Below are 25,164 nucleotides of genomic sequence, written 5' to 3'. Positions count from 1 at the left end.
TACAATTCTACTGTACCTTAATATGTATCTATATATCATTTATGTCAATAATATGCTAAAATCAATTAATGTATATTTTTAAGACCATTCTTTTCGGTCACTTTTAGCTAACTAATGGATTATCTACATTTTTGTTTCTTTCCTATAACGTGATAATTCTTATTTTTATCCTATTCTTTACTAATAAATCTTCTCCTCAGTTTTGAACGTGTTCCCCCTCCCTGCCTGCCGCTGTCCCTGTCTGTCTCCCCTCCTCCTCCCCCCGCCGCCGTGTGTCAGTCTCCAGTAGTCAGAGTCTACTGCGGGCGGGCGCTGTTGGGAAGGGGAGTGTGCGCGGCTCAGGGCTGAGTGCAGCAGCCTCACCTCTGGATGCCCATTTTAGTAACATCTCCCCGCCGGCCGCTCAGCAGCTCCTCTCGGGGAAACTTTCCACGGACGCCCGCTCTGCACAGCCAGGTAAGGAGACGGGAGAGGGTGAGCTGGGGCACCGCTCAAACTAAACTTAGCAGCAGCAGAGTCACCCCACAGTCACTGCCGGCTATCTGCCTGCTCAGCGCTGCACGGTTACTATGACCCTGACAAGAGAGACAGCCTGGCTGCGGGGAGCTATATCAGATCATATGCATGCGGTTCCTTTCCCTCAGACAGGTGTAATAGCAGCGGCAGGAAATGAATAGTGCGGATCAGATTCATGCTGTGTATGGGGAGTGACAGATATACTGTCAGGGTGTCCCTAGAGTATATTCCAGGATTGTTACTTCAAGTAATCCCCTAGTCCCGGGTGACTCGCTGTATGACATACAGTACACGGATCTGACTCTCTGGAGCAATGACTGCCTATACTGCATGCATGTATTGTGCATCATATAATTACTATGCATGTGTTTGGACATTTGTGTATCTGAAAGAGATACAGTTTAGAGAGCTGCAATTGTTATTTATTTCAAGCTGATACAGTGGTCTGTTATTACACCTATTGCAGTCAGATGTCTGCATCTAGCAGACTTGTGGTTACAATTGATTTCATTGTAACAGTGAAGTAATTTAGTTTTACTGATACACAATGTACAGTTTACTCATATACGGTGTACAGTTTACTCATACAATGTAGTTTACTCATATACAATGTACAGTTTTTTTGTATTTCATAACTGTGATCTTATGTAAATGATCAATAGGCATAGCTCTTTTATCCATACACTGTGCACAAGAGTCAGTGCACATTATGTGGTATTACTTATATATTTGTAGGTAGTATTTCCCAATACTACAAACTGTATAAATGCTCTTTCTTTACAAATAATATGTGAGGCAGTATCTTATCACACTAGTTGTACCATGTAAATTGATATAGTATATGTAAAAGTGGAGGTGATCATTCCTTTGCTGGCTGAAAAATCACACATGAACACCAGACATAATTGCATCTTGCTAGGAAAAAGTAACTGAAATGTGCAATTCATGTACTGTACTGTACTGTAACACCTTTTGATTTAAACCAGCTGCAGAGCAAGCAGGAAACCACTACATTTTCTGACATGTCGTCTGCCTTAGGGATTTGCTGTTCCTAAGAAGCCCAGTGAGTAGTATCACCAAGAAAGATTGTAATAAACACACTGCAGTAAGAATTCTATGTGTTATTAGGGGCCTATGTATCAAGTTGTTTTTTGCATAAAATTATGTAGAAACAGCAGTTTCTGCATAATGTTATGTTCCGTACCTAAGTACTAATGGCACAATGCATTAGATTTCATAGAAATCTCAGGCAAAGTGCTAATTAGCACTTCAGATCGCAGTCACCATTATTATCAATTGGGACTACTATCTGACCCCTATGTACTAAACTCCAAAAAGCAAAGCTTTTCAGAGTTTGGCCTCAGGTGGTGTAAACTGCTTTAATCCTATTGAGGAGTTGTTTCAAAAGCATCCATTAATGACAAACAATGCATGCTAGTTCCAAATAGCCATGTTGTGCAATTACAGGTAAAAACAAACCACACCCCCCCATCTCAGATGGCTGCACCTTATAAACACTTGCATAGCACCACTAGGTGGCACTATGAAATTAACAGGGGGGGCCAGCTTCGGTGGGATGCGGTTAAGATGCCTGCGGACAGGATGCCGGACGTCAGTATACCGACGCCAAAATTCCGACGCCCGTTAGGAAACCGATGCCGCAATCCCGAAGGGATCAAGATACCGACGTTGGCATCCCAAAGGTAAGTATACTAGCATTCACCCAGGGATGGGGGGGTTAGGTATAGGGACCCCCTGGGGTGGGTTAGGGAAGGGTTAGGCACCACCCGGGGGGTTAGGTTTAGGGTGCAGGAAGGGGGGGGGGGTTAGGCACCACAGAAGGAGAGTTAGGGGGGGGAGGGCTAGGGTACTTACAGGCCTCTGTTGGGATCTTGAAGATCGGGATGCTGCTGTCTGTCTTCTGACCACCCGCATCCCGTCCAGCGGTGTCTCATACCGATTCTAGATCCGGTGGCTGACACTGTGCTCATGTGCAATGTCAAAATTCACAGGAGAATTCTTTCACAATGTGAAAGACTTCTACTAAATCCTGGGGATATTACTTACAAGGACAACGGTTACCGCAAGCGATGTCCCTGCGAGTTTCCCTTTGTACATAGCGGGAATATTTTAATTTAAAAAGAAAATATCCCCTGTGATATAAAACCTTAATAATCACGCCAGTTCCACGATAATTAGTACATGGGCCCCTTAGTCACCATACAAAGTGAATAGAAGCTGTTAATGTATTTAGGACTTTTCAAGAAACTTTTAATTCATCGAACAAACATATGAGCTATACTACACGGATTTTACCTCTAATGTAATAACAGCTCTTTTTGCTCAAAATATACACATTGTATAGTATAGAAACAGTTATGTGCATTTTAAAAAGCATGGTCATTGAAGGAGATCTATATAAATTAACTTTGTATTTTATTATTAGATTATATATTGGGGTCAATTCAATTAGCCACAAGGGGGGAGAGTTGCCATTGAAACAGCATTTCCACCCTGCCAACGGCACCACAACTAACCCGTCCTCACCTCAGACTTGTGGATTATTGTACACAGCCCTAAGGGGCTGAAAACTAAAATCCCCCCTTGAGTCCGAAGGTAATGTAAGTGTGGCATTTAGCCGCACTTACACCGTGAGGGGGCTTTCAGGTAATTGAATTGACCCCTTAAGCGGCCCATACACGGTGCAATTTTTTGCACGATGTGGACGATTTTGATCAATCGTAACGATCAATCGTGCACATCGTGTGTTGATTCTGTATGTTTACGATGCTGATGTGCGTCCCCGCCGTCGTATAGCCGGATCGTAGATCTTATGGCAAAACCGTATGATTGCGATCTATTGTGTAAAATGTGATACACATTAGCATCAGTATCATATGATCATAATGATCAATCGTACACCTTTTGAACACATCATATGCAAAATATCAAGGGAAATTGTTCAACACATCGTGACGTTTCAATATCGCACAGTGTATGGCTGGCATTAGACTATTATTAGAGAGTCTTTACTCTATCCCCTCATGGTGTACATTGGTTTATATAGGAAATTGTATGAATTTGGGGGAAATTTGGGTTACAAACACCCTAAGCAGAAAGCCATTAATGCTGGGTGTTTGAAACTCCCTTGTTTCCAAAAAATAATGTGACTTTGAAGACTATCTGTATACCAAGCTTTGATTAAGTAGAATTAATTTCCAAGGGAAACCAAAGTAAATAACGGCAAGATATGAGCTGTACAATCTATACACAAGTGAATATATCTAAGCAATGACCTGTGCCAGGTGGGTCATTCTGTTATATAATTGACCATTGGAGTGGATATATATTTCCGCCTTCTTAGCAGCAATGTTTCCATAGTAGATTAAGATATATCCTGTGTCATGGGATTTTGTTTGCTCACGGCATATAGGAGTACAGTACTACCCATATTTACAGAGATATTCATCAAAATACTGATCAAGTTAGCAAAGTCTAAGACTGTAGCTGTAACCTCCTTTTGTATTTTACATTTCTGTACATATAAATGTATTTTGCAGAAAATAAACATGACATGACAGTCAAGTGATGTGTACTGCGCAGATAAAACACATTACTCCATGAAGCATAACTCAGATATATGTTATAGCACAATGACATACAGCATATGATGTAGAACCTTACACTATACATCACTGTTCAATTATTGCTAAGAACAACAATATTTTCAGGTAGTGTGATGGGGAGAAGGAGATGGGGCGCACAGGCATGAAGCTTTTTTGAAGACTGCCACATAAAGGAGGATGGAGTGGTCTTTATGCAGGAAGAGAATTGGCCTACAATTATCCTGAAACTATAGATTCCCAATTTATTATATCCCCTTGCTTGTTTTTCTTTTATTTTTCCTTCAGTTTAATCAGTGTTTTTATGTTTGCCTTTACCTGTTTAATGCTGGATACACACTGGCCAATATATCGTGCCCCCGTTGGCCAGTGTGTACAGACGATATGTCTGTGAACGACATCGTTCACAGACATATCGCATTGGCTGTGCTGCACAGCCGATGAACAGATATGCCTGCAGACAGAGTGCACTCTGAACCAATAAATATTAAACTTATACTTTTATTATTATCTGTTTAAAATAATATGTTAACAAAATATTGGTTACTCATATTCATATGAATAAAATAAGCAACATAGCACGTATATGATAGAAGGTGAACAGGACCATAAAATTGAGACAGCAGCTGTCATAGTTTAATAATCATTTTAATACACTGTTTCTTGATCTTTACACTTCTATGTTATAATATTTCACCAATATTTTGTTACCGTATTATTTTAAACAGATAATAATAAAAGTATAAGTTTAATATTTGTTGGTTCAGAGTGCACTCTATTAGATTCTTTCCTTTTCTCTTCTTTGATATCATTTGGTCACAGACTTAAAGCATTAGAGTAGCACCATATATCCATATCTACACTATTGTGACAAATAAGTCCAAGAGTATGCAATATATGATATAAGGATATAGAACCCGTTATTATTGGATAATTAAAGTTACAAGATCTTTGAACACTGGTGCTGGTATGCTTTCGATATAAATTGTCCATGCAGATGATGGTCGTTCAGTGTGTATGAATGACCATCATCTGCAGATATATCTGCAGATCACTCGTTCTGCAGATATATTGCTGTAGTGTGTACCCACCTTAACTTAGGGTAAAGTAACCATAAAAGCATAACTTCTAATGCGGGTCATACATCTATGGCCCCAATTTCCCAGTGGGCCGATCTGCAATCTGATCCATGAATTGATGGCTATCAATGCTCAGTGATTCGTTGGTGGATTGGGCAAATTCAACATTTTGTGTTGATAATGTGTTACTACAGAGGTGAGGGAGTGGAATGTGTTAGTACACAGATGAGGGAGAGTAATGTCTTACTATAGCAGTGATGCGTTATTAAAGAGGTGAAGAATTAATGTGTTACTGGAGAGATGGAAACGGTAAATATCTAAGGTCTACACGGGTGAAATGGGGTATATCAGCTAGTATAATATGTCCTGGCACTATCCTATTGTCAAAATGTATTCCTCATCCACTGTAGCGCTAGGGCCTATTACCATTATATGTACTATTTCTCACTCACCTTTGAGTTTTTTGGGTAACCCTGTGTAATCTGCTGAAGGCTGCTTTATCTGCTGCTCTGTTTGGTTTTGCATATCTGATCAACCCACACACACACACACACACACATACATACGTACGTACGTATACTGTGTGTGTGTGTAATATATATATATATATATATTAAACATTACATATCACTGGAATTGAGCTTACAATAATTTATACTGCTTTTCACTGGATATTGCAAGTTGGATTGTTTTTGCTATTAATATCTGATATTCTCAGATGTTTTAAATATGATTGTACAGTGAAAATAAGTGAACACAATACTTGAAATGTAACTTTTTGACTTTAGCCCCAGGTTTGCAGCCAGAAAGGGTCATTAATAAATCTGAAAAGTTTAAATAAAAAAAGTGGACCTGCATAAATTGCACTTTAAAATGCCATTATCCTATTGCAAACTTTAAAACCGATAACTGTATAATTTGGCATGTCAAAATGGCTTCATCTGCAGGACTGCAAAATATTCTTCTAAAGGAAGGTGCTGGTTATATTGTGATGTTCCTTTCTGAATGCCGGTTATGTGCATTAAACCCAGATGTAAAAAAAATATTTTGGGACGAGCGATTTCAATGATTTTCAAGGTAGAATAGCATGTGTTCTTGGATTTGTGGTGTTTGCAGAGTGATCCCTACATATTTTGCACAGTGGTGATGTGATGATAGAGCAATATCTAATATTGCTACTAAAGTGGGATTTGGAAGACTGTACTGTGGATCTGTAGCCTCTGTTGTGCACTTAATGTATCAAATTCAGTAGAGGTCTGAATTGAATTATGATTTTACATGTTACTGTAGTGTTCTTATCCTGTTTTCATTTACTACAAATTCAGTGGTCTGTTAAAAAATATTCTCATGAAAGTTGAAAATTAACATTAAAAGTATGGGATAATTAGATCCGGATACACGTCTTTGGCACTCTAATATGTTGCACGAATTATAGGGAATTCAGATCCGTAAGGTTTGGAGTGAGTGGTTTCACTGGGTCAACTATACTCCTCAAGGGGATTTAAAGCATTCTCCTAGTTACGAGAGTTTGGCATTCCTACTGCTTATTTTTTTTCGATTTCTTTAGTTAAGGCATGCATTGTCTGCTTAGTTTTTGGGAGCTCCCCCAGATATAATTGACTCCTCAATAAAATTTGAATAAAGATCTGCGTGAGTCAGTAGGCATTATATTCTTTTTTATAATTTTCTGCTGGATGCTTATCATTCAGAGGAGGTATTGGATCTTGGAATTAAATGGGAGAATGATTTGGGGGCCCTATGCGAGGATGAGTGGAAAATGGCATTGAAATGCCCACAGGTATCTATGGTTTCCATTAATTTTCAACAAATACAACTATTTATATTGCATAGGATATATATTACTCCAATATGATTACATAAATATGGCAGTAGGACACACTCTAAGTTCCCTAAATGTGGGGCCGATGACTGTACTTTCTTAAATTGGGTATGGTATTGTTTACAGGTTCTACAATTCTGGACTCAAGTATTAGGGGCTAGATCAGATACTGGGGTTCCGAGGGCTGTTTTTTTTTTTTTTTAGCAAATGTGCGTCTACTGTGCATAGCTGATGAAAATAGGCTGGATAGATACACTAAACAATATATTGTGAATTTATGCTGCCAATGTATAGCCCGTAATTGGATGGCCCAGGAAGGTCCAGTGGTTAAACAATGGATATTGTTAGGAATACTTCTCATGGGCCAAGGTAGTATTAACTATTTGATCAGACAAGTGGAATCCAAGTTTGATAAAGTTTGGTATAAGTGGCTCAGGGCCTGATTCAGAGCCGGACGCTATTTGCGCTCGCTCGTTCAGAAAAAGGGGCTGGATATTTTAATAGAGCGCTCGCTCTTTGCGGTCTGTTGACGCCTCTATGTCTGAGCGAACGAACGAAATATGCGCTCGCTGTTTTGTAAAGACGCCCCCTGGCCGTTCGCATCATACGTCATCTCCGCTATTTATTAGATTAATCGAGTACATCGAAAGGCGTCTGAACTGCTCTCAGTGCTTGTGGTTGGATTTTCCTACCGCAATCATGCGAACAGTTCAGGCTAAGAGACAACCAAGTGACGTGGCCGATGACGCTGCTTTGTTAATTATAATTAGTTATGCACACCCTTAAAACGCCCGTTTTGACCGTTTGGCACGCCTACGTTCGGATCTCCACTCCCCGTTTTCAAGCACCTTCCCCTGTTACCACCCACAAACGCCTCATCCTGTCACTCAAATTAGCAGGCACTCGCTATTTTGCGAACACACGATTTCCGACCACACTGACTGGTTGGCGCATGCGCATTACGACCCATATGCATGAGCAGATGTGCGAACATCGCTCGGAGCGAACGAGCAGCCGCTTACAAGCGGCTCTGAATCAGGCCCTCAATTCGAAATACTTTACAAATTTCTTAAAGTTAGATTCATTTAATGTGTCCATTTAGTAGTTTGGTTTAGGCAGGGGATGCGGGGGTAAGGGAGAGGAGAGAAAATATTATTTAAATATACAAATTATATATATATTTTTCTTTGATTTGTTTTTTTTTTTTTTGTGATGTGTAATGTATATGTATTGTATATGTTGTCTGAGTTAATTGTATTTTTACTTTTTTGATATGGGAAAATTAATAAAGGAATATTGAATTAAAAAAAAGGTATGGGATAATGTTAACAGTTGGTCTTGAATTTTAAAACCTAATACTTAGTCAGTGTATATATTGCTTGTTAATTGTCAAATTTTATCTTTATATAATTTATACAATGTTTTTAATATGTGCAGAGTATGCACAAATACTTTTTGGCAGCTGTATATTGGATGTAGATACCCTGCCTACAATCGGCAGCTGTAAATATCGCAGAGCTACCTTGCCTACAATCGGCAGCCGTATATATCACAGAGCTACCCTGCCTACAGTCGGCAGCCGTATATATCACAGAGCTACCCTGCCTACTATCGGCAGCCGTGCATGACACAGAGCTACCCTGCCTACAATCGGCAGCCGTACATGTCACAGAGCTACCCTGCCTACAATCGGCAGCCGTATATCGCACAGAGATACCTGCCTCTTATAGGCAGCCGTATATTGCATAGTGACTTTCCAACTCATTGGCAGGTCCTTCAATCATCTAAAGGAACAGTCTATCCCACTGGAACCTATCAACTGTCTGCAGTTTCCAAAATCATTCAGACCATGGGGGTTATATAATAGGTTCTGAGATTAAGGATAGGTTGCTGTTAAATTTAAAGCAATTGGTTATAAAGCACTTTAAATTTAGTGGCAAACTCCCCAAAATCATGCCAGTTCCTTTCTCTCGGAACCTATTACATAACCCCTATGCGTGCTAAGCTTAAACTGTCAAGGAATATTGTGCAAAATGGAATAAAAGTAAAATCATAAAATTGATTTATTTTTTAATAAAAGATTGCAATAATTTCTTTTCCATGATCATTCCTATAAAATATTTGAAAATAATTCATAATGCACCAGTCATTTAATTATATTGTAGATAAAGACCATAAATATCAAAGATAAACTTAGAGAAAATGAATAGTTTATATTCTAAGTTCTAGAATTGCATCATAATTATACAAGAATACAATGAATCACCACAAAATACATACAGTATATGCTAGGAGAGAGGTTAATTGAAGACAAACTGTTAACGTTTTAAACGTCTTGCACTGTTTTGCTTGCAGAGTTGACTAGTTAAAAAAACTTTTAGGTGTCTAAATAACTAGCGGTAATAGGTGCTATGTTGCTGATCACTGGGGTAGTGTATAATATAATGGTTGTTCTGTCCTCACTATATGCGTCTATGCTTCGCTTTGGTTTATATAATTAGACAGACAGCATAACTATTCCTACTTTTCAATATAATCTAGTCTAGATGTGAATATCTAAAGAATGGTATGTTCACTGTAGTGATAGGAGAAATTAAATTTAATGGTAAAACTGTAGTACAAACATAACAGAATACAATTACAGCGTGAACTGATGCAAGGCAAACATACTGCATAACTGAGGTCTATGGCTGACAACAGATCTATGATAACAGATATAGGGCCTGATTCCTCAGTGAACACAATGGCAATTACGGATGAAGAATGAGCGGTTGTTTGCCATCACTGTCACAGACCTCCGGCCAATCTCTCCAGATACGCCAATATGAGAATTGCCGCCCGTGACTTATACAAGTTAATTCAGCGCTTGTGGTTATTAACTCCGGTAACTGCCACCAGCAGAAGACCAATTTAACGCTAAAGCGTAAGGCAAGCTTCTGCTCTTACCTGTACACACAATTTATCAATATTTAAACATAGGTAACATGCCAAACATGAGGCGTGTTGGTCATAAAAACACAGATTCCAAGAACTAATATTAGTTTAGTTTAATTCAAGAAATATCTTCAAAGCTTATGTACAAAAATTACAAAGGCTATAAGAATATTACAAAAAGTCACAAACACAGTTAATCACAATTTCTAGTAAATCAAAGAAAATAATAAAATGGGAGAAAACAAACCATTCAGATCGCGATGGATAGAACAACTTTGAGGTGAGGCCTCCCCAATGAGTTCAGGTGCCCTCTGCCTTGTTGACAGCCTCAAGCAGAGAATCACCCCCTCTTACCAGTGAGCCTGTATTTTATCCATGTCTGTCCAGCTCCTTCCCCCCCTCACCACCCCCCCCCCTGGGGTGTTTTAACCCTTCTCAGTCCAGAGAGTATTGTCCCTCTAGCTGGAATACAGGGTTTCTCTATCATCTAGGCAGGGGTTATTAATTATCTTTCAGCCCTTTCTGAAGTTTGAGAAGTGGGTTTACAGATTAAGTAATTAAACATACCCCTATGGAACCTGACTGTAACACAGGGTTTCTTAGTCACCAGAGCAGGGGTTAGGTCACTGCTAACTCCCTAGCTTGTTTGAAGCTCATAGGTTAGGCGAGAGATTCGACACCTTGCTGGTCAATCTGTCTCTCATTGGCCTGTAAGCCTGACCCCCTGTGGGGTTATAACCAGCCCCCGTCTTTGATCTCTGACCATACACAGAACACAGACCTCTTACAGTCTGACTATCAAGGATCTGGCCAGCTGTCAGGTAATTTTCCTGGACATTCTTCTTATGGGCTATATACAAGTTGACATAATTATGGCTAGCAGGGACTTCCTATAACCTCTGGTTAAACCTTTCTGTCCATCTTCAAAGGTTTGTCATTTCCTTTACACAAATAACATTACATATACATTTACAAGGGAAAGTTACCCATGTGGACGCAAAATCCGCTTTTTCGCTACAATGTATACATACAAGCCACATTGCGCGTGCACAGCGATCACATTGTGATTGCGGACACACGGAGGAATCCGTCACAAACTGAGTGACAAGATTTCAGCGTTTGGAGATGGTGTAGGGGGATGGTTGGAAAAGGGCAGCTGTGTCTGTCGGGGGTTTGTTTGGGATGCACGGGGGGTCCCAGGGGTCAGCCTGGAGATTTACCTACTTTTCCAGGGGGGTTGGTGTGCCACCCAATTTTCGGGAGGCTCCTGGCCAAATCGGGAGACTAGGTAAGTATGTTTTATACAGTAAAATCACATAATATTACCCCATACATAAATACAGCCAGGTAGAATTAATACTACAGTTGATACCCATACACCATACATGAACAATAGACAACCTAACAAGATAGTTGATTATATTAACTGGACTTTGGCAGGATCTGTGACCAGTGCTGTGTGGGCGTGGCCTGAGCCACGTGCGTGTGTACACAATACACGATCAGCTCCAATGTCTCCCTAGATACATACAAGTAGAAAAATTGCATAATTTTGTGAGAAAACTATAAATACAAATTAGTACTTATGATTTATGGCCGTCCATGTGGTCAGCTAGGCAGCTGGTTACCCTCATAGTGTCATGTTGATAAGTCTATTTTTATGTGGAGTCTTGGAGCTGTAGCACCAACCGTCCCATTGTTAATCTGGCCCTGCATAAATGTAAGGAATCAACCTAAACATAGGAAATCATGATGGTAATGTCTCAAGAGATGTAAATATGGGTTTCTCTAAATAAGATGCTTTTTACACATCATGCAACTTGAGATTTGTGCTGGAAAAACACCTGTCCAATTTTATTTGTATTTTTGACTTTTGGTTCTCTCTCCGTCTCAAAGATGAGTGTGCGTTTGTGTGTGTATATATCATACGTACTTACTCTCCCAGAAGTTGCGGAAAGCTCCCGTATTTCCGGGTAGCCCACTGTACCCCCGGAAGAGTATCTGGATCGCCTACATCCTGCCCACTTCCTAGTGAAGTGGGCAGGATGGGGAGATAATTACCGTAAATTGCGTCATAAATGCTATGCATCGAGCCTCTGTATGGAGGGGGCGGGGCTAAACTGTGCATAACCACAAAATTTAGCCCCACCCCCTACTCGCACTCCTGCAATTTGTGGCCGAGGCCTAATGACAAAGGAACCCAGCACCGCCCCCCAAAGTGGCCAGCTGTCTGCTCTCTGGGGGCATCTCCTGGGGAGCAGATTACAAAAGTTGGTAAGTATGGTTTGTGTGTGTGTGTGTATATATATATATATATATATATATATATATATATATTTATATTTCATCCCTGCAAAATCGGGATGGTTGGGAGGTATGCTTCTTAGGGCTCTGTGCCAATGAATTGTAAACTAACAAAACATATATTTAAACATTATTAAAGGGTGTTATGTAGCTTAATAATGTACTTAATATCCCCAGATAATCCACACCACCTCTTTATTCACATCACCACTGCACATCAACCTATCACTCACATGTCAGACCTGTATATGCCCCCCTGTCCACTAGTTTTCCCCTCCAATGCCACCTCCTGTTCATCAGTGTGCCTCACACTAAATTATTTACACTTGCCTGAATAGCTGCTCAGGATTTGATGTGGCAGTTCCTGGGTCTGGCCATGGGGCCTTCTGAGAGAGGGGGGCCCCGTGCCTCCCTTTAATCCACCTCTGGCGCACCAGTACAATGGAAGCTGTTACATGTGACAGCCTCAGCCAATAAGAATCAGCCTGATTCCTATTGGCTATTGCTGTCACATGTGACAGCCGACTGAGACATGACAGTCGTGACTTCAACCAGCAGTGGCTTTGGAGCATCTAATCAATAAGAAGCAGCCTGATTCTTATTGGCTGCTGCTGGACATCCACTTAGAATAACTGGTCGAGTGTCTGCTGTCGACTGGCCGATCAAAATCAATGTTTTGGCCTCCCCTGGGCTATAGGTTTGGGGTGGCAATTCCATAAGTTATGGGTGTAAGACACGCCATGTCTGAACATTGTTGCATGAGAATTCCCTGTTACAGCCCATATACGCTCTTCAGTAGCAATGGGAAATGTATTCCACTTACACACAAATCTGTATCACCTGTAGCTGCATAGGATTGGTTTCATAGCATGCGCAAAACAGAGCCGTAACTAGACTTTTTGGTGCCCTGTGCTAGAGAGAGCATTTGCGCCCCCCCCCCTTATTTTTTAAATTGGGAAATAGGGCCATGGCTGCATGGGAAAGGGCCAAGGAAGAGATAGGGGTAGTCCTGGGGCAGCCAGGAGATGCTGGGAATTAAATAATAGGAAGCTACAAGTGAGAATGATAAGAAACCGGAACATTGACAGGCCCACACAGCGCCCCCTGCCCTGCAGTGCCCTGTGCCATGGCACTGGTCGCACTACCCTAGCTACGGCCCTGGTGCAAAAGTTTATGCTCCACAAATTATTATTATTATTACCAGTTATTTATATAGCGCACACATATTCCGCAGCGCTTTTACAGAGAATATTCGGCCATTCACATCAGTCCCTGCCCCAGTGGAGCTTACAATCTATATTCCCTATCACATGTGCACACATACACACACTAGGGGTAATTTTTGTTAGGAGCCAACTAACCTACCAGTATATTTTTGGAGTGTGGGAGGAAACCGGAGTACCCGGAGGAAACCCACGCAAGCACAGGGAGAATATACAAACTCCACACAGTTAGGTCCGTAGTGGGTATTGAACCAACGACCTCAGTGCTGTGAGGTAGTAATGCTACCATTACACCATCTGTGCTGCCCAAATGTACCGGGAATTCAACGCTGTCAGCCCTGCCCTATGTATACAAACAATAAGTAAATAAACTTGTAACCTTTTTATTGTTTTTTACAGCTGTACAGCCTGTCCGTTTTCTCCTGCACATGTTTGCATGAAATATAGAGAAAAGAGCTATGCTAATAGAAAATATATGAATATCCCATGCATTGGAAGACCGTCTCACTGTGTTCTTGAGAAACAGTCTGTGAAGTTTGCCAGTTTAGGGCAGTACCTCCTGTTTGGCTCTGATTAGTAAATTGAAATTACATGCGCTCATATTAGAGCCCCAGCAATCGCTTACACCACTTATTAATAATAAAGAAAGAAAAGCAAAAAGTACAAGGCAGAGTGGGAGGTATATAGTTTTGCTAATTACACTACTCAACAAAATGTAAAAAATTCTCTGCATTTGGCACGTGAATAGGTGTTTTAGCATAATTTAGGGATGCTGAACTCTCTATCACGTCACATTTATTAGATACACACAAATAAAAGCGGTAATAGCTTTATCTGAAAAAAATAAGATAAGTGAAGTTTAAATATTCTCATCATATTTATTTATAAAATACTAATAAAACTACAGAAATGCATAAAAGCTGCAGTAACTAAACTTCAGAAACTTGTAACAATCCAAATTAGCCATAATGTAATTGTTAATAAAAAAATAAAATGTAACGGTCACTTTGCTTTAAGGGAAATAGGATGTTAATGCTTTCAGTTTGTATAGTGTCTCATTGGTCTCTCTAAAATGGAACTAGTAGTAGTCCCTCACCATTGCAGGGCCCCAGCATCCTTGGTAGCAATGGTCTATTGTCAGAATATCTTGCTGATAACGTTCTCCCTGGTTGTCAGGGAAAAAGTCTAGATGGGAATGTAAAAAGTGGATTTTAAGTAGGGGTGTGCACCGGCCACTTTTCGTGTTTTGTGTTTTGGTTTTGGATCTGGATTGGTTTTGCCAAAACCACCCTTCCGTGTTTTGGGTTCTGGGTTTTGTGTTTTGGATCTGTATTTTTTTTTTAAAAAGCATAAAAACAGCTAAAATCACAGAATTTGTTGGTTTCTCTGCTCCTATGCTATTATTAACCTCAATAACCTTAATTTCCACTCATTTCCAGTCTATTCTGAACACCTCACACCTCACAATAGTGTTTTCATGTCCAAAAGGTTGCACCGAGGTAGCTGGATGACTATGCTAAGCGACACGAGTGGGCGGCACAAACACGTGACCCATCTAGGAGTGACACTGCAGTGGCAGACAGGATGGCAGTTAGAAAAACTAGGCCCCAAACTGTACATAATGCAAAGAAAAAAAAGAAGTGCAAGATGGAATTGTCCTTGGGCCCTCCCACCCACCCTTATGTTGTATAAACAGGACATGCACACTTTAACAAATCAATCATTTCAGCGCCAGGGTCTGCCACACAACTGTGGCTGAAATGATTGGTTCGTTTGGGCCCCCACAAAACAAGCTGGCAATTAATGTGTCCCTGCACAAACTGGCTCTAGGGAGGCAAGATGTCATCCTCATCCTCCTCATCCACCGATTCCTCACCCTCTTCAGTGTGTACATCCTCATCCTCACAAAGTATTAACTCGTCCCCACTTGAATCCACCACCACAGGTCCCTCTGTACCTTCTGGAGGCTGGTCTCCCTGGAAGAGCTGATAATTCATTTTGATGAACATCATCTTCTCCACATTCTGTGGAAGCAACCTCCTACGCCTTTCGCTGACAAGGTTCCCGGCTGCACTAAACACTCTTTCGGAGTACACACTGGAGGGGGGGCAACTCAGGTAAAATAGAGCCAGCTTGTACAGGGGCCTCCAAATTGCCTCTTTTTCCTGCCAGTACAGGTATGGACTGTCTGACATGCCTACTTGGATGCTGTCACCGATGTAATCCTCCACCATTCTGTCAATGGTGACAGTATCACATGCAGTGACAGTAGACATGTCAGAAATTGTTGCCAGGTCCTTCAGTCCGGACCAGATGTCCAAACTTGGTCCTGCCTGCCCTGCATCACCGCCAGCGGGTTGCTTAGGATACCTAAGTTTTTTCCTGGCAGCCCCAGTTGCTGGAGAAAATGAAGAAGGAGCCGTTGACGTGTCACGTTCCGCTTCAGCTGACAGTGTGTTCACCAGCAGGTCTTTGCACCTCTGCAGGCTTGTGTCGGCCGGAAAGAGAGACACCACATAGGCTTTAAACCTAGGATCAAGCACGGTGGCCAAAATGTAGTGGTCTGATTTCAACAGATTGACCACCCTGGAATCCTGGCAAAGCGAATGAAGGGCTTCATCCACAAGTCCCACATGCCGAGCGGAATCGCTCCGTCTTAGCTCCTCCTTCACTTTCTCCAGCTGCTTCTGCAAAAGCCTGATGAGGGGAATGACCTGACTCAAGCTGGCTGTGTCTGAACTGACTTCACGTGTGGCAAGTTCGAAGGGCTGGAGAACCTTGCACAACACGGAAATCATTCTCCACTGCGCTTGAGTCAGGTGCATACCCCCTCCTTTGCCTATGTCATAGGTGGATGTATAGGCTTGTATGGCCTTTTGCTGCTCCTCCATCCTCTGAAGCATATAGAGGGTTGAGTTCCACCGCGTCACAACCTCTTGCTTCAGGTGATGGCGGGGCAGGTTCAAGAGTGTTTGCTGGCGCTCCAGTCTTCGGCACGCAGTCGCTGAATGGCGAAAGTGGCCAGAAATTTTTCGGGCCACCCAAAGCGTCTCCTGCACGCCCCTGTCGCTTTTCAGAAAATTCTGCACCACCAAGTTTATTGTGTGAGCAAAACATGGGACGTGCTGGAATTTGCCCAGATGTAATGCCCGCACAATATTGGTGGCGTTGTCAGATATCACAAATCCCCAGGAGAGTCTAAGTGGGGTAAGCCACTGGGCGATGATTTCCCTCAGTTTCTCTAAGAGGTTGTCGGCGGTGTGCCTCTTACTGAAACCGGTGATACACAGCGTAGCCTGCCTTGTAACGAGCTGGCGTTTCTGAGATGCTGCTACTGGTGACGCTGCTGCTGTTGCTGCGTAAGGTGATACATCTACCCAGTGGGCTGTCACAGTCATATAGTCCTTAGTCTGCCCTGTTCCACTTGTCCACATGTCCGTGGTTAAGTGGACATTGTGTACAACGGCATTTTTCAGGACACTGAGGACACTTTTTCTGACGTTTCTGTACAGTCTCGGTATCGCCTGCCTAGTGAAGTGGAATCTAGACGGGATTTGGAACCGGGGACACACTACCTCCATCAATTGTCTAAATCCCACTGCACTAATGGCGGATACCGGACGCACGTCTAACACCAACATAGCAGTCAAGGCCTCAGTTATACGTTTTGCTTCAGGATGACTGCTGTCGTACTTCATCCTCCTCGCTAAGGACTGTTGGAGGGTCAATTGTTTAGTAAAAGTAGTGGTGTTCCTACTTCCTCTCTGGGATGATGAACGACTCCCAGCAGCAGCAACAGCAGCAGCGGCAGCAGTAGGCGTAGCAATGCAGGATCCTCCAGAGGAATCCCGGATAGGAGAGTCAGTCATGCCAGTGACATGGCCTGCAGGACTACTTCCGATCCTGACTAAGTAGGAAATTGACGAGGAGGGAGTTGACGGTGTGGTTTGCAGGCGCTTGGATACAACAGGACAACGGGATTTAGGTGTCCCTGGACTGCTTACGGTCTTAGCCAAAGTTTCTGAACTTGACAGTAACTTTTTATGAACGCGCTGTAGGTGCCGTATAAGGGAGGATGTTCCTAGGTGGTTGACGTCCCTACCCCTACTTATTTCACCTTTACATATGGTACATATGGCAAGACAGTTGTTGTCCGGATTTGGATAGAAATATTGCCAGACCAAAGAGGTGGAATGTTTGGTCTTCTGCCCAGGCATGACCGTGATGGGCTTTTTCATCCCACGGACAACAACTGTCTCCCCCGGAGCCTGATTTAAACAAACCACATCACCATCAGAATCCTCCTCGCCAACTTCCTCCTCAGCGCCAGCTACACCAGTATCCTCATCCTGTTGTACTTCAACAGTGACATCTTCAATTTGCATATCAGCAAGTGGACTGTGGGTGCTCCTTTCAGCACTTGCAGGGGGCGTGCAAATGGTGGAAAGAGCCACCTCTTCCCGTCCAGTGCTGGGAAGGTCAGGCATCGCAACCACCACCACAGTTGGACTCTCCTTGGGGATTTGTGATATCTTCTTAGAAAGCACAGTTCTTCGCTGTGCTTTTGCCAGCTTAACTCTTTTGATTTTTTTAGTGGGAGGAGGGCTTCCATCGTCATGTGAAGCTGAACCACTAGTCATGAACATACTAGGGATCGACCTTAGCCGTTCCTTGCCACTCCGTGTCGTAAATGGCATATTGGCAAGTTTACGTTTCTCTTCAGCTGATTTAAATGTCTTTTTCAAGGTCATTTTCCTGAACTTTGCCATTTGGGATTGTATGTGCCCTCTACTATGACATTGGGCATCGGCCTTGGCAGACGACGTTGATGGCATGTTATCGTCTATGTCATGACTAGTGGCAGCAGTTTCAGCACTAGGAGGAAGTGGTTCTTGATCTTTCTCTATTTTATTTTTATCGGAGAAAGTTTGGTCCTCCATTTATGTTATATCGATTTGATATATACGTGCGGCTAAACACAGAAAATAATTTTTTTTTTGGTTTGGACTGGAGTGTACTTTGGGGGTTACAGCACCCTTTAACGGTCAAGCCAGCCGGCCCTTATGACACAGGCGCACTCTTGGCACTACTTTGTTGATGCACGTGCGGCTACTGCGCATACAATTCACAAACACAGAAAATAATTTTTTTTTTGGTTTGGACTGGAGTGTACTTTGGGGGTTACAGCACCCTTTAATTGTCAAGCCAGCCGGCCCTTTACTTATGACACAGGCGCACGCTTGGCACTACTTTGTTGATGCACGTGCGGCTACTGCGCACACAATTCACAAACACAGAAAATAATTTTTTTTTTGGTTTGGACTGGAGTGTACTTTCGGGGGTTACAGCACCCTTAACGGTCAAGCCAGCCGGCCCTTTACTTATGACACAGGCGCACGCTTGGCACTACTTTGTTGATGCACGTGCGGCTACTGCGCACACAATTCACAAACACAGAAAATAATTTTTTTTTTGGTTTGGACTGGAGTGTACTTTCGGGGGTTACAGCACCCTTAACGGTCAAGCCAGCCGGCCCTTTACTTATGACACAGGCGCACGCTTGGCACTACTTTGTTGATGCACGTGCGGCTACTGCGCACACAATTCACAAACACAGAAAATAATTTTTTTTTGGGTTTGGACTGGAGTGTACTTTCGGGGGTTACAGCACCCTTAACGGTCAAGCCAGCCGGCCCTTTACTTATGACACAGGCGCACGTTTGGCACTACTTTGTTGATGCACGTGCGGCTACTGCGCACACAATTCACAAACACAGAAAATAATTTTTTTTTTGGTTTGGACTGGAGTGTACTTTCGGGGGTTACAGCACCCTTAACGGTCAAGCCAGCCGGCCCTTTACTTATGACACAGGCGCACGTTTGGCACTACTTTGTTGATGCACGTGCGGCTACTGCGCACACAATTCACAAACACAGAAAATAATTTTTTTTTTGGTTTGGACTGGAGTGTACTTTCGGGGGTTACAGCACCCTTAACGATCAAGCCAGCCGGCCCTTTACTTATGACACAGGCGCACGCTTGGCACTACTTTGTTGATGCACGTGCGGCTACTGCGCACACAATTCACAAACACAGAAAATAATATTTTTTTTGGTTTGGACTGGAGTGTACTTTCGGGGGTTACAGCACCCTTAACGGTCAAGCCAGCCGGCCCTTTACTTATGACACAGGCGCACGCTTGGCACTACTTTGTTGATGCACGTGCGGCTACTGCGCACACAATTCACAAACACAGAAAATAATTTTTTTTTGGTTTGGACTGGAGTGTACTTTCGGGGGTTACAGCACCCTTTAACGGTCAAGCCAGCCGGCCCTTTACTTATGACACAGGCGCACGCTTGGCACTACTTTGTTGATGCACGTGCGGCTACTGCGCACACAATTCACAAACACAGAAAATATATTATTTTTTTAGCACTTGGGGGGAGCACCCCTGATGGACAGAGCACCCCCTGGACAACACTACAGCACCCCTTTAGGACTGGGACACTGCACAGGACTTTGGAGTGGACACAGCCCCTATGGAGAACTGACTGCACAACACAGTCCAGCCAGCCCCTATGGACTTTGAAGTAGTGGACACAGCCCCTATTAACAACAGCAGCACAGCACAACACAGCCAGCCCCTATGGACTTTGAAGTAGTGGACAACAGCAGCACTACACTACACTACACTACACAGCACTAACTCCCACCCTCCCTCTTCACTGTCCACAGCCGAGTGAGAAAATGGCGCCGACGCGGGTACCTTATATAGGATCCAAAACCCGCGAGACTCGGAAGGCGGGATGATGACGTTTTGCCTCGATGTCAGATCCGAGTCAGGCGGGAAAAGTCGAGCCTGACTCGGATCGGACTCGGATCGGGGGGGCTCGGGGGGGTTCGGATTTCAGAAATCCGAACCCGCTCACCCCTAATTTTAAGGCATTCTACAGCCCATATTCTTGTAGCTGTCCAATTGTTTTATCATGATGGGCACCTAGTTGGCTTCTTTTCTGTTTCCTAAGAATACATGCACAGCAACCTTGAAGGAGGAACCAAAATAATGTCATAAAATAAGGCGCTGTCAGGAGCAGTTTTTCCAAGCAGCTGCTCAAAGGGAGATAGTTAGTCTCCTGTATAGAATTAATGAAACACAACTAAAGCAGCGCTAAGATTCAAAAGTAAAAAACACATTTAATAGTACAAGTCAAGTTAAGCTAAAAAAAAAAAAAAAAAGCTGCCAATCCGGCAGGGAAACGCATTGGTGTGACAACCTGATTAAGGCGCCACCACCTTATTTATCGCAGCACCGCTGACATTGTGCGACAACTGAGATTGAAACTATCCAGTTGTGGATACCGATTACAGCTTGAGACCAAAAATGATCTCTCTAAGTCTGGGACCAGTGGATTCACTCAGTGGGACTTGGTCCATTATTGAAAGTACCCATCAGTGTTACTGGGAACAGCGCCACCAAGGACCGCCTTGAGACGTGGAGTTACTGTGTGGGACTTGGTCTACCTTTGGAATTGCCCAGCTGTGGTTATTGGCAACAGCGCAACTAGAGACCACCTCTGGATGTTTGGTGCATCCTAAACCATCATAAACAAAACCTTACGCTGGAGAATCCGACGAACCGGTAACATATATTTAAATTTTCGCACTGGATTTCCTATACATTGGATTTGGTCTGGTGCACAACAGACTGTGCCTATAAAGGGTGTTTTCTCTGTTTTAAGAGCTTTTATTTGAGACATGCATGTCTATTACTGAACATTATCTGTGCCTATAGTCAATTATTTATATTGTTTAGGGGATAATGTAATGAGCTTAACTTGACTTGTAGTATTAAATGTGTTTTTTACTTTTTATTTTTATAAACAGGGTTGCATACAATTGGATTTTTTTTTAAAAATCAAAAACGGATATATTTGATTTAAATCAGATTTTTTGGATTTAAATAGGATTTTTTTATTACATTTTTTTTTTTAAGTAAACGTTTTACATTTTTAAACGTTTATTTTAAAAATCCTATTTAAATCAAATAAATCCGGGTTTGATTTTTTTTTAAATCCAATTTTATGCAACCCTGCTTTAATCTTAGCGCTGCTTTAGTTGCTTTTCATTGAAGGAGGACCAAGCAGCTGACTTCATTTCCGTCAATGTAGCGTTAAATATTTCATCCATAAGCAGTTTCCTTATTTGGGGACCAACAAATATGCCTTCTTTTTGCTTTGCTTTGTTTAACTTCAGAAACTATTCTTTCAGATAACTGAAAGCCAGCCCTTCTTTAACTTAATGTGAAGCAGAGGTAAAATGATTTTATGCAGCTCAACCAAATGAGTGTACTTGACTTTTTTCTTGCGCCAAAACACTGGGTCAGTGAACAGCATCATACAGCAATTTCCTTTCAACCATTCTGACAGATTAGTTGCGCAGGTTATGCAAGAAATATGGGGTGCCCAGATTTTATCCTGGTCGTCAAGAGCACAGTCAAAGTACATTTTGTAAGCTTTCTTTATTAAGGCGCTAATGGGCTTTCTTTGACATTTTGGTGTAAACTTGCCGTATACATAACAAACATTGGGGCCTATTCATTAAACCTAAAAATTCTCTGGAGATAATTAGCTTTAGAACTCGCATGGAGTTCTAGCTAATTATAGGTGGAATTCATCATTCCACCTCTCCATAAGTATCTATTCCGAAAAGCTGTCATTTTTGCGATGACAGCTTTTCGGGAAATAGATACTTTTCCCTGCCTACACTACCTTATCGCATCTGGAAACAGTGCTGCGCATGCTCTGTTACATCTGTAAAACCAGCGCATGCGCAGCACTGCCTACAGATGCGTTGTTTGTGTACCCCCCCTCCCCCCTCCGCTCACCTCCCCCCTCCCCCCCACTTACCTGTCCGCGCAGCAGCCTCCGGCTCCGTCCTGCTGGTCTGTCATGTGGTTTCCCAGCAGACCACATGACAGATTAGAAAAAAAAAACTTTTTTTTTTTTTTGTCTAAACTTTCTTGTGCTCTGCTGGGGAGCACACATGTCCGACCAGCCTCCGGAGCCTGAGGACGGAGCAGAGCGCCGGAGGGACTCGTCGGGGGACCTGCACACGCGGATACAGGTAAGTTTCACCTGCTATTCGCCACCTCACAGTGGCGAATAGTAACTGCATCAAATTCCGAAAATTGATAATTTTCGGAATTCGATGAATACCACAATTTCCACATCCCCATACTAATGTATGGGGAGTGTGGACATTAACGCAGGGGAACTTAGCAAGGAGATATCTGTGATATCTCCTGTGCTAAGTGGCTACATGAATACCAAAATAACGTTATTTAAGGAAAATGTCCTTAAAAACATTATTGTAGTGTTGATGAATAGGCCCCCATTATCAGGATGGTTTACACACCCACAAATTTTAGCTGCTGCCATTAATGTACTTACAAATAGTGTAAAAAAATGTACTCATGAAGATTTGAAATAAACACAAAAAACTAATACCACTGCTTTTAAAATGGAGAAATGAAATCAAAGGTAAAATCGCCACTTGCACTTGTTACTACCAGTGGTGTGAGGGTCACATATCTCCTTATGGTGATTAACCAGAGTGCTGGGGCACAGAGACAAAGGCTCCATCACGAAGGAGCCCACTGTGAGAACGGTTATTGATGGTCATGGTACAGTCCGGTCGGGAGCTGGGACAGCAGCCAATAAACAACATGGCATCCAGCACTAAGAGGAGGGTTCTGCCCCAGGACCAGTACATGGAGGGTGATGATTCTGATGACAGAGGATGAGGAATGAATATGAACAGAATAACTTCTAGAATGTTGTTTCTATACAAGCACCATTAAATGATTATAAATAGAATAGCTTCTAATCCACAGTGGTTTCACTAGAAACCGCTGCCCTATAGAAGACACCATGGTGGCTTGTCATTTCTAATCTGATGGGGATCAACGGCAGATTATGTTTAGATATCAAAACCAACCTTTAGTTGTAGGAAATGTGTATGCAATTGTTGATATTGCAGAGTTATATAGGCACACACCAGCGGATTACTCAAACTATGAACAGCCCAGTTACTTAACCAGTGCTATTGGTTTATTGAAAGATAGCAGGTACAGATGTACTCACTGTTAACATGCACACTATTAATGCAATGGAACTTGAAGGGAGCGGGGTATCATAAAGCTTACTAGCTGGTGAGAGTATGCTGCAAACATGTAGCTGTGCAGGGTTCTGGAACAGCGTTATATACAGGGATTAACTGGGTCTCTTATAGGAGCTAAGCAGGAGATTTCTGTCTCCCACCATGTCATTCTGCTCAGTAAAGGCTAAAAAAAATTATTTTAGAGTTGTCAGTTCTTGTGGCTCTGTTTTCTACTGAATTGTCCATGCCTTCTAGCATCTCTTAGGCAGCAGATTACGTGACTTTGCTATGACTGTTTGTGTTTTATTGAAAACATGGAGAAAACTGTTTGCATATATATTTTTGTTAATGTTATCACTGTTTATGTTCCATAAATATTATGAAATGTTTCTCATATTAAGCTAATTTCTACTTCAGGGTCCATAGGGTATCCACAGGATACCTTGGGGTATAGGTGTGACGTCAGTCGCTGGGCACCATAGAGTTAAGCTTTTCAGCCTCCCAGGATGCACTAGGGTCCCCCTCCTATACCCCGCCCCCGAGCCAAGGCACCTCAGTTTAGTTTGGTGCCTGGCCGGAGTCGGGTGCACCTGTCGGAGTGGGGGCTAGAAGAGCCCCTGAAGCTTTCTTCAGTGCAGCTGTGGCTGCACATCTGGTTGTACAGCATGGACAGTCAGTCCTGACGTCCATGCTGTCTTCCCTACACCCCCGCCGGTACCAGAACGCCGGTACCGATCCGGGGATGCTGGTGAGCATCTGGGGTCACAGCTAGCGGTGACCCCAGATGTTCCGGACCATGGCCGGATCCAAGGGGGACAAAGGTAAGCAGCGGGGTCCCGCGGTGGGTCCCCGCTGGTCACATGGTCCTAAGTCCCCAGGCATGGGGCTCCCTGGGGACTGGCTGCAGCGTGAAGCCAGGCGACCAACCTGCGCTTTCCACTACCCCCTGGGACAGCGGACCGCAGCAGAGCGGTAGCGCTGCGGCGTCCCAGGGGTTAAATGCATGCCAGGGGAGCGCGCCTTCCCTGTCTCACAGCCGGCGCCTCCCCCGCTGCACACAGCCCTCTCTGCACGCTGCCGACTGGTCCTGTGGCAGCGCTCCTCCCCCAGGCCAGCCTCCTCTCTGCTCCTCGGCGGCCATCTTCTCTAGAACGCATGGTGAACGCTGCTGGAAGCGCTGGACGGAAGCATCGTGGTCTGGGTCCCCCCGCATACCTCTCCTCCGCTGTGGTCAGGTCTGTGTATGCAGCGCTGTGTCCTACCAGGTCCTGTGTCTGTGTAGTTGAGTGATCAGCGCTGTTTAGTGCAGGAATTGATTTTCTTTGCATTGTATGTGACTGTGCTAGCGCTGCTGCCTGTAACTTTTCTCTAAACTGTCAGCTTTATTACTGTCCCTGTTCTTTCTGCTCAGCCCTTGCGGTGCGGTGCTGCAGGGTGGTCTCTCGCCTATTTAAGTTATAATTGGTGAGAGAGGTCACATACG

The 25,164-nt window shown here is 43.1% G+C and overlaps 1 protein-coding gene across 4 annotated transcripts in view; it reads left to right on the top strand.

The window, feature by feature from the left end:
• The first annotated feature begins 242 nt into the window (after positions 1-242).
• The window catches only part of POPDC3 (popeye domain cAMP effector 3), a 68,137-nt gene continuing 43,215 nt past the window's right edge, over positions 243-25,164 (top strand). For 3 of the 4 annotated variants that reach the window (XM_088460508.1, XM_088460509.1, XM_088460506.1), the window contains exon 1: positions 243-456. In XM_088460508.1, coding sequence (XP_088316634.1) covers positions 370-456 — 87 coding nt within the window. In that variant the 5' untranslated portion in view covers positions 243-369. Of the gene's footprint in view, positions 457-1,502; positions 1,580-25,164 lie in introns of all 4 variants that reach the window. The other variant, XM_088460507.1, reaches the window with a different exon arrangement.

The sequence above is a fragment of the Taudactylus pleione genome, unplaced genomic scaffold, assembly GCF_031769625.1.
Source record: "Taudactylus pleione unplaced genomic scaffold, aTauple2 ptg000046l, whole genome shotgun sequence".
Lineage (NCBI taxonomy): Eukaryota > Metazoa > Chordata > Amphibia > Anura > Myobatrachidae > Taudactylus > Taudactylus pleione.
The sequence above is the reverse complement of the archived record's forward strand: the minus strand, read 5'-3'. Positions and strand labels throughout refer to the sequence as shown.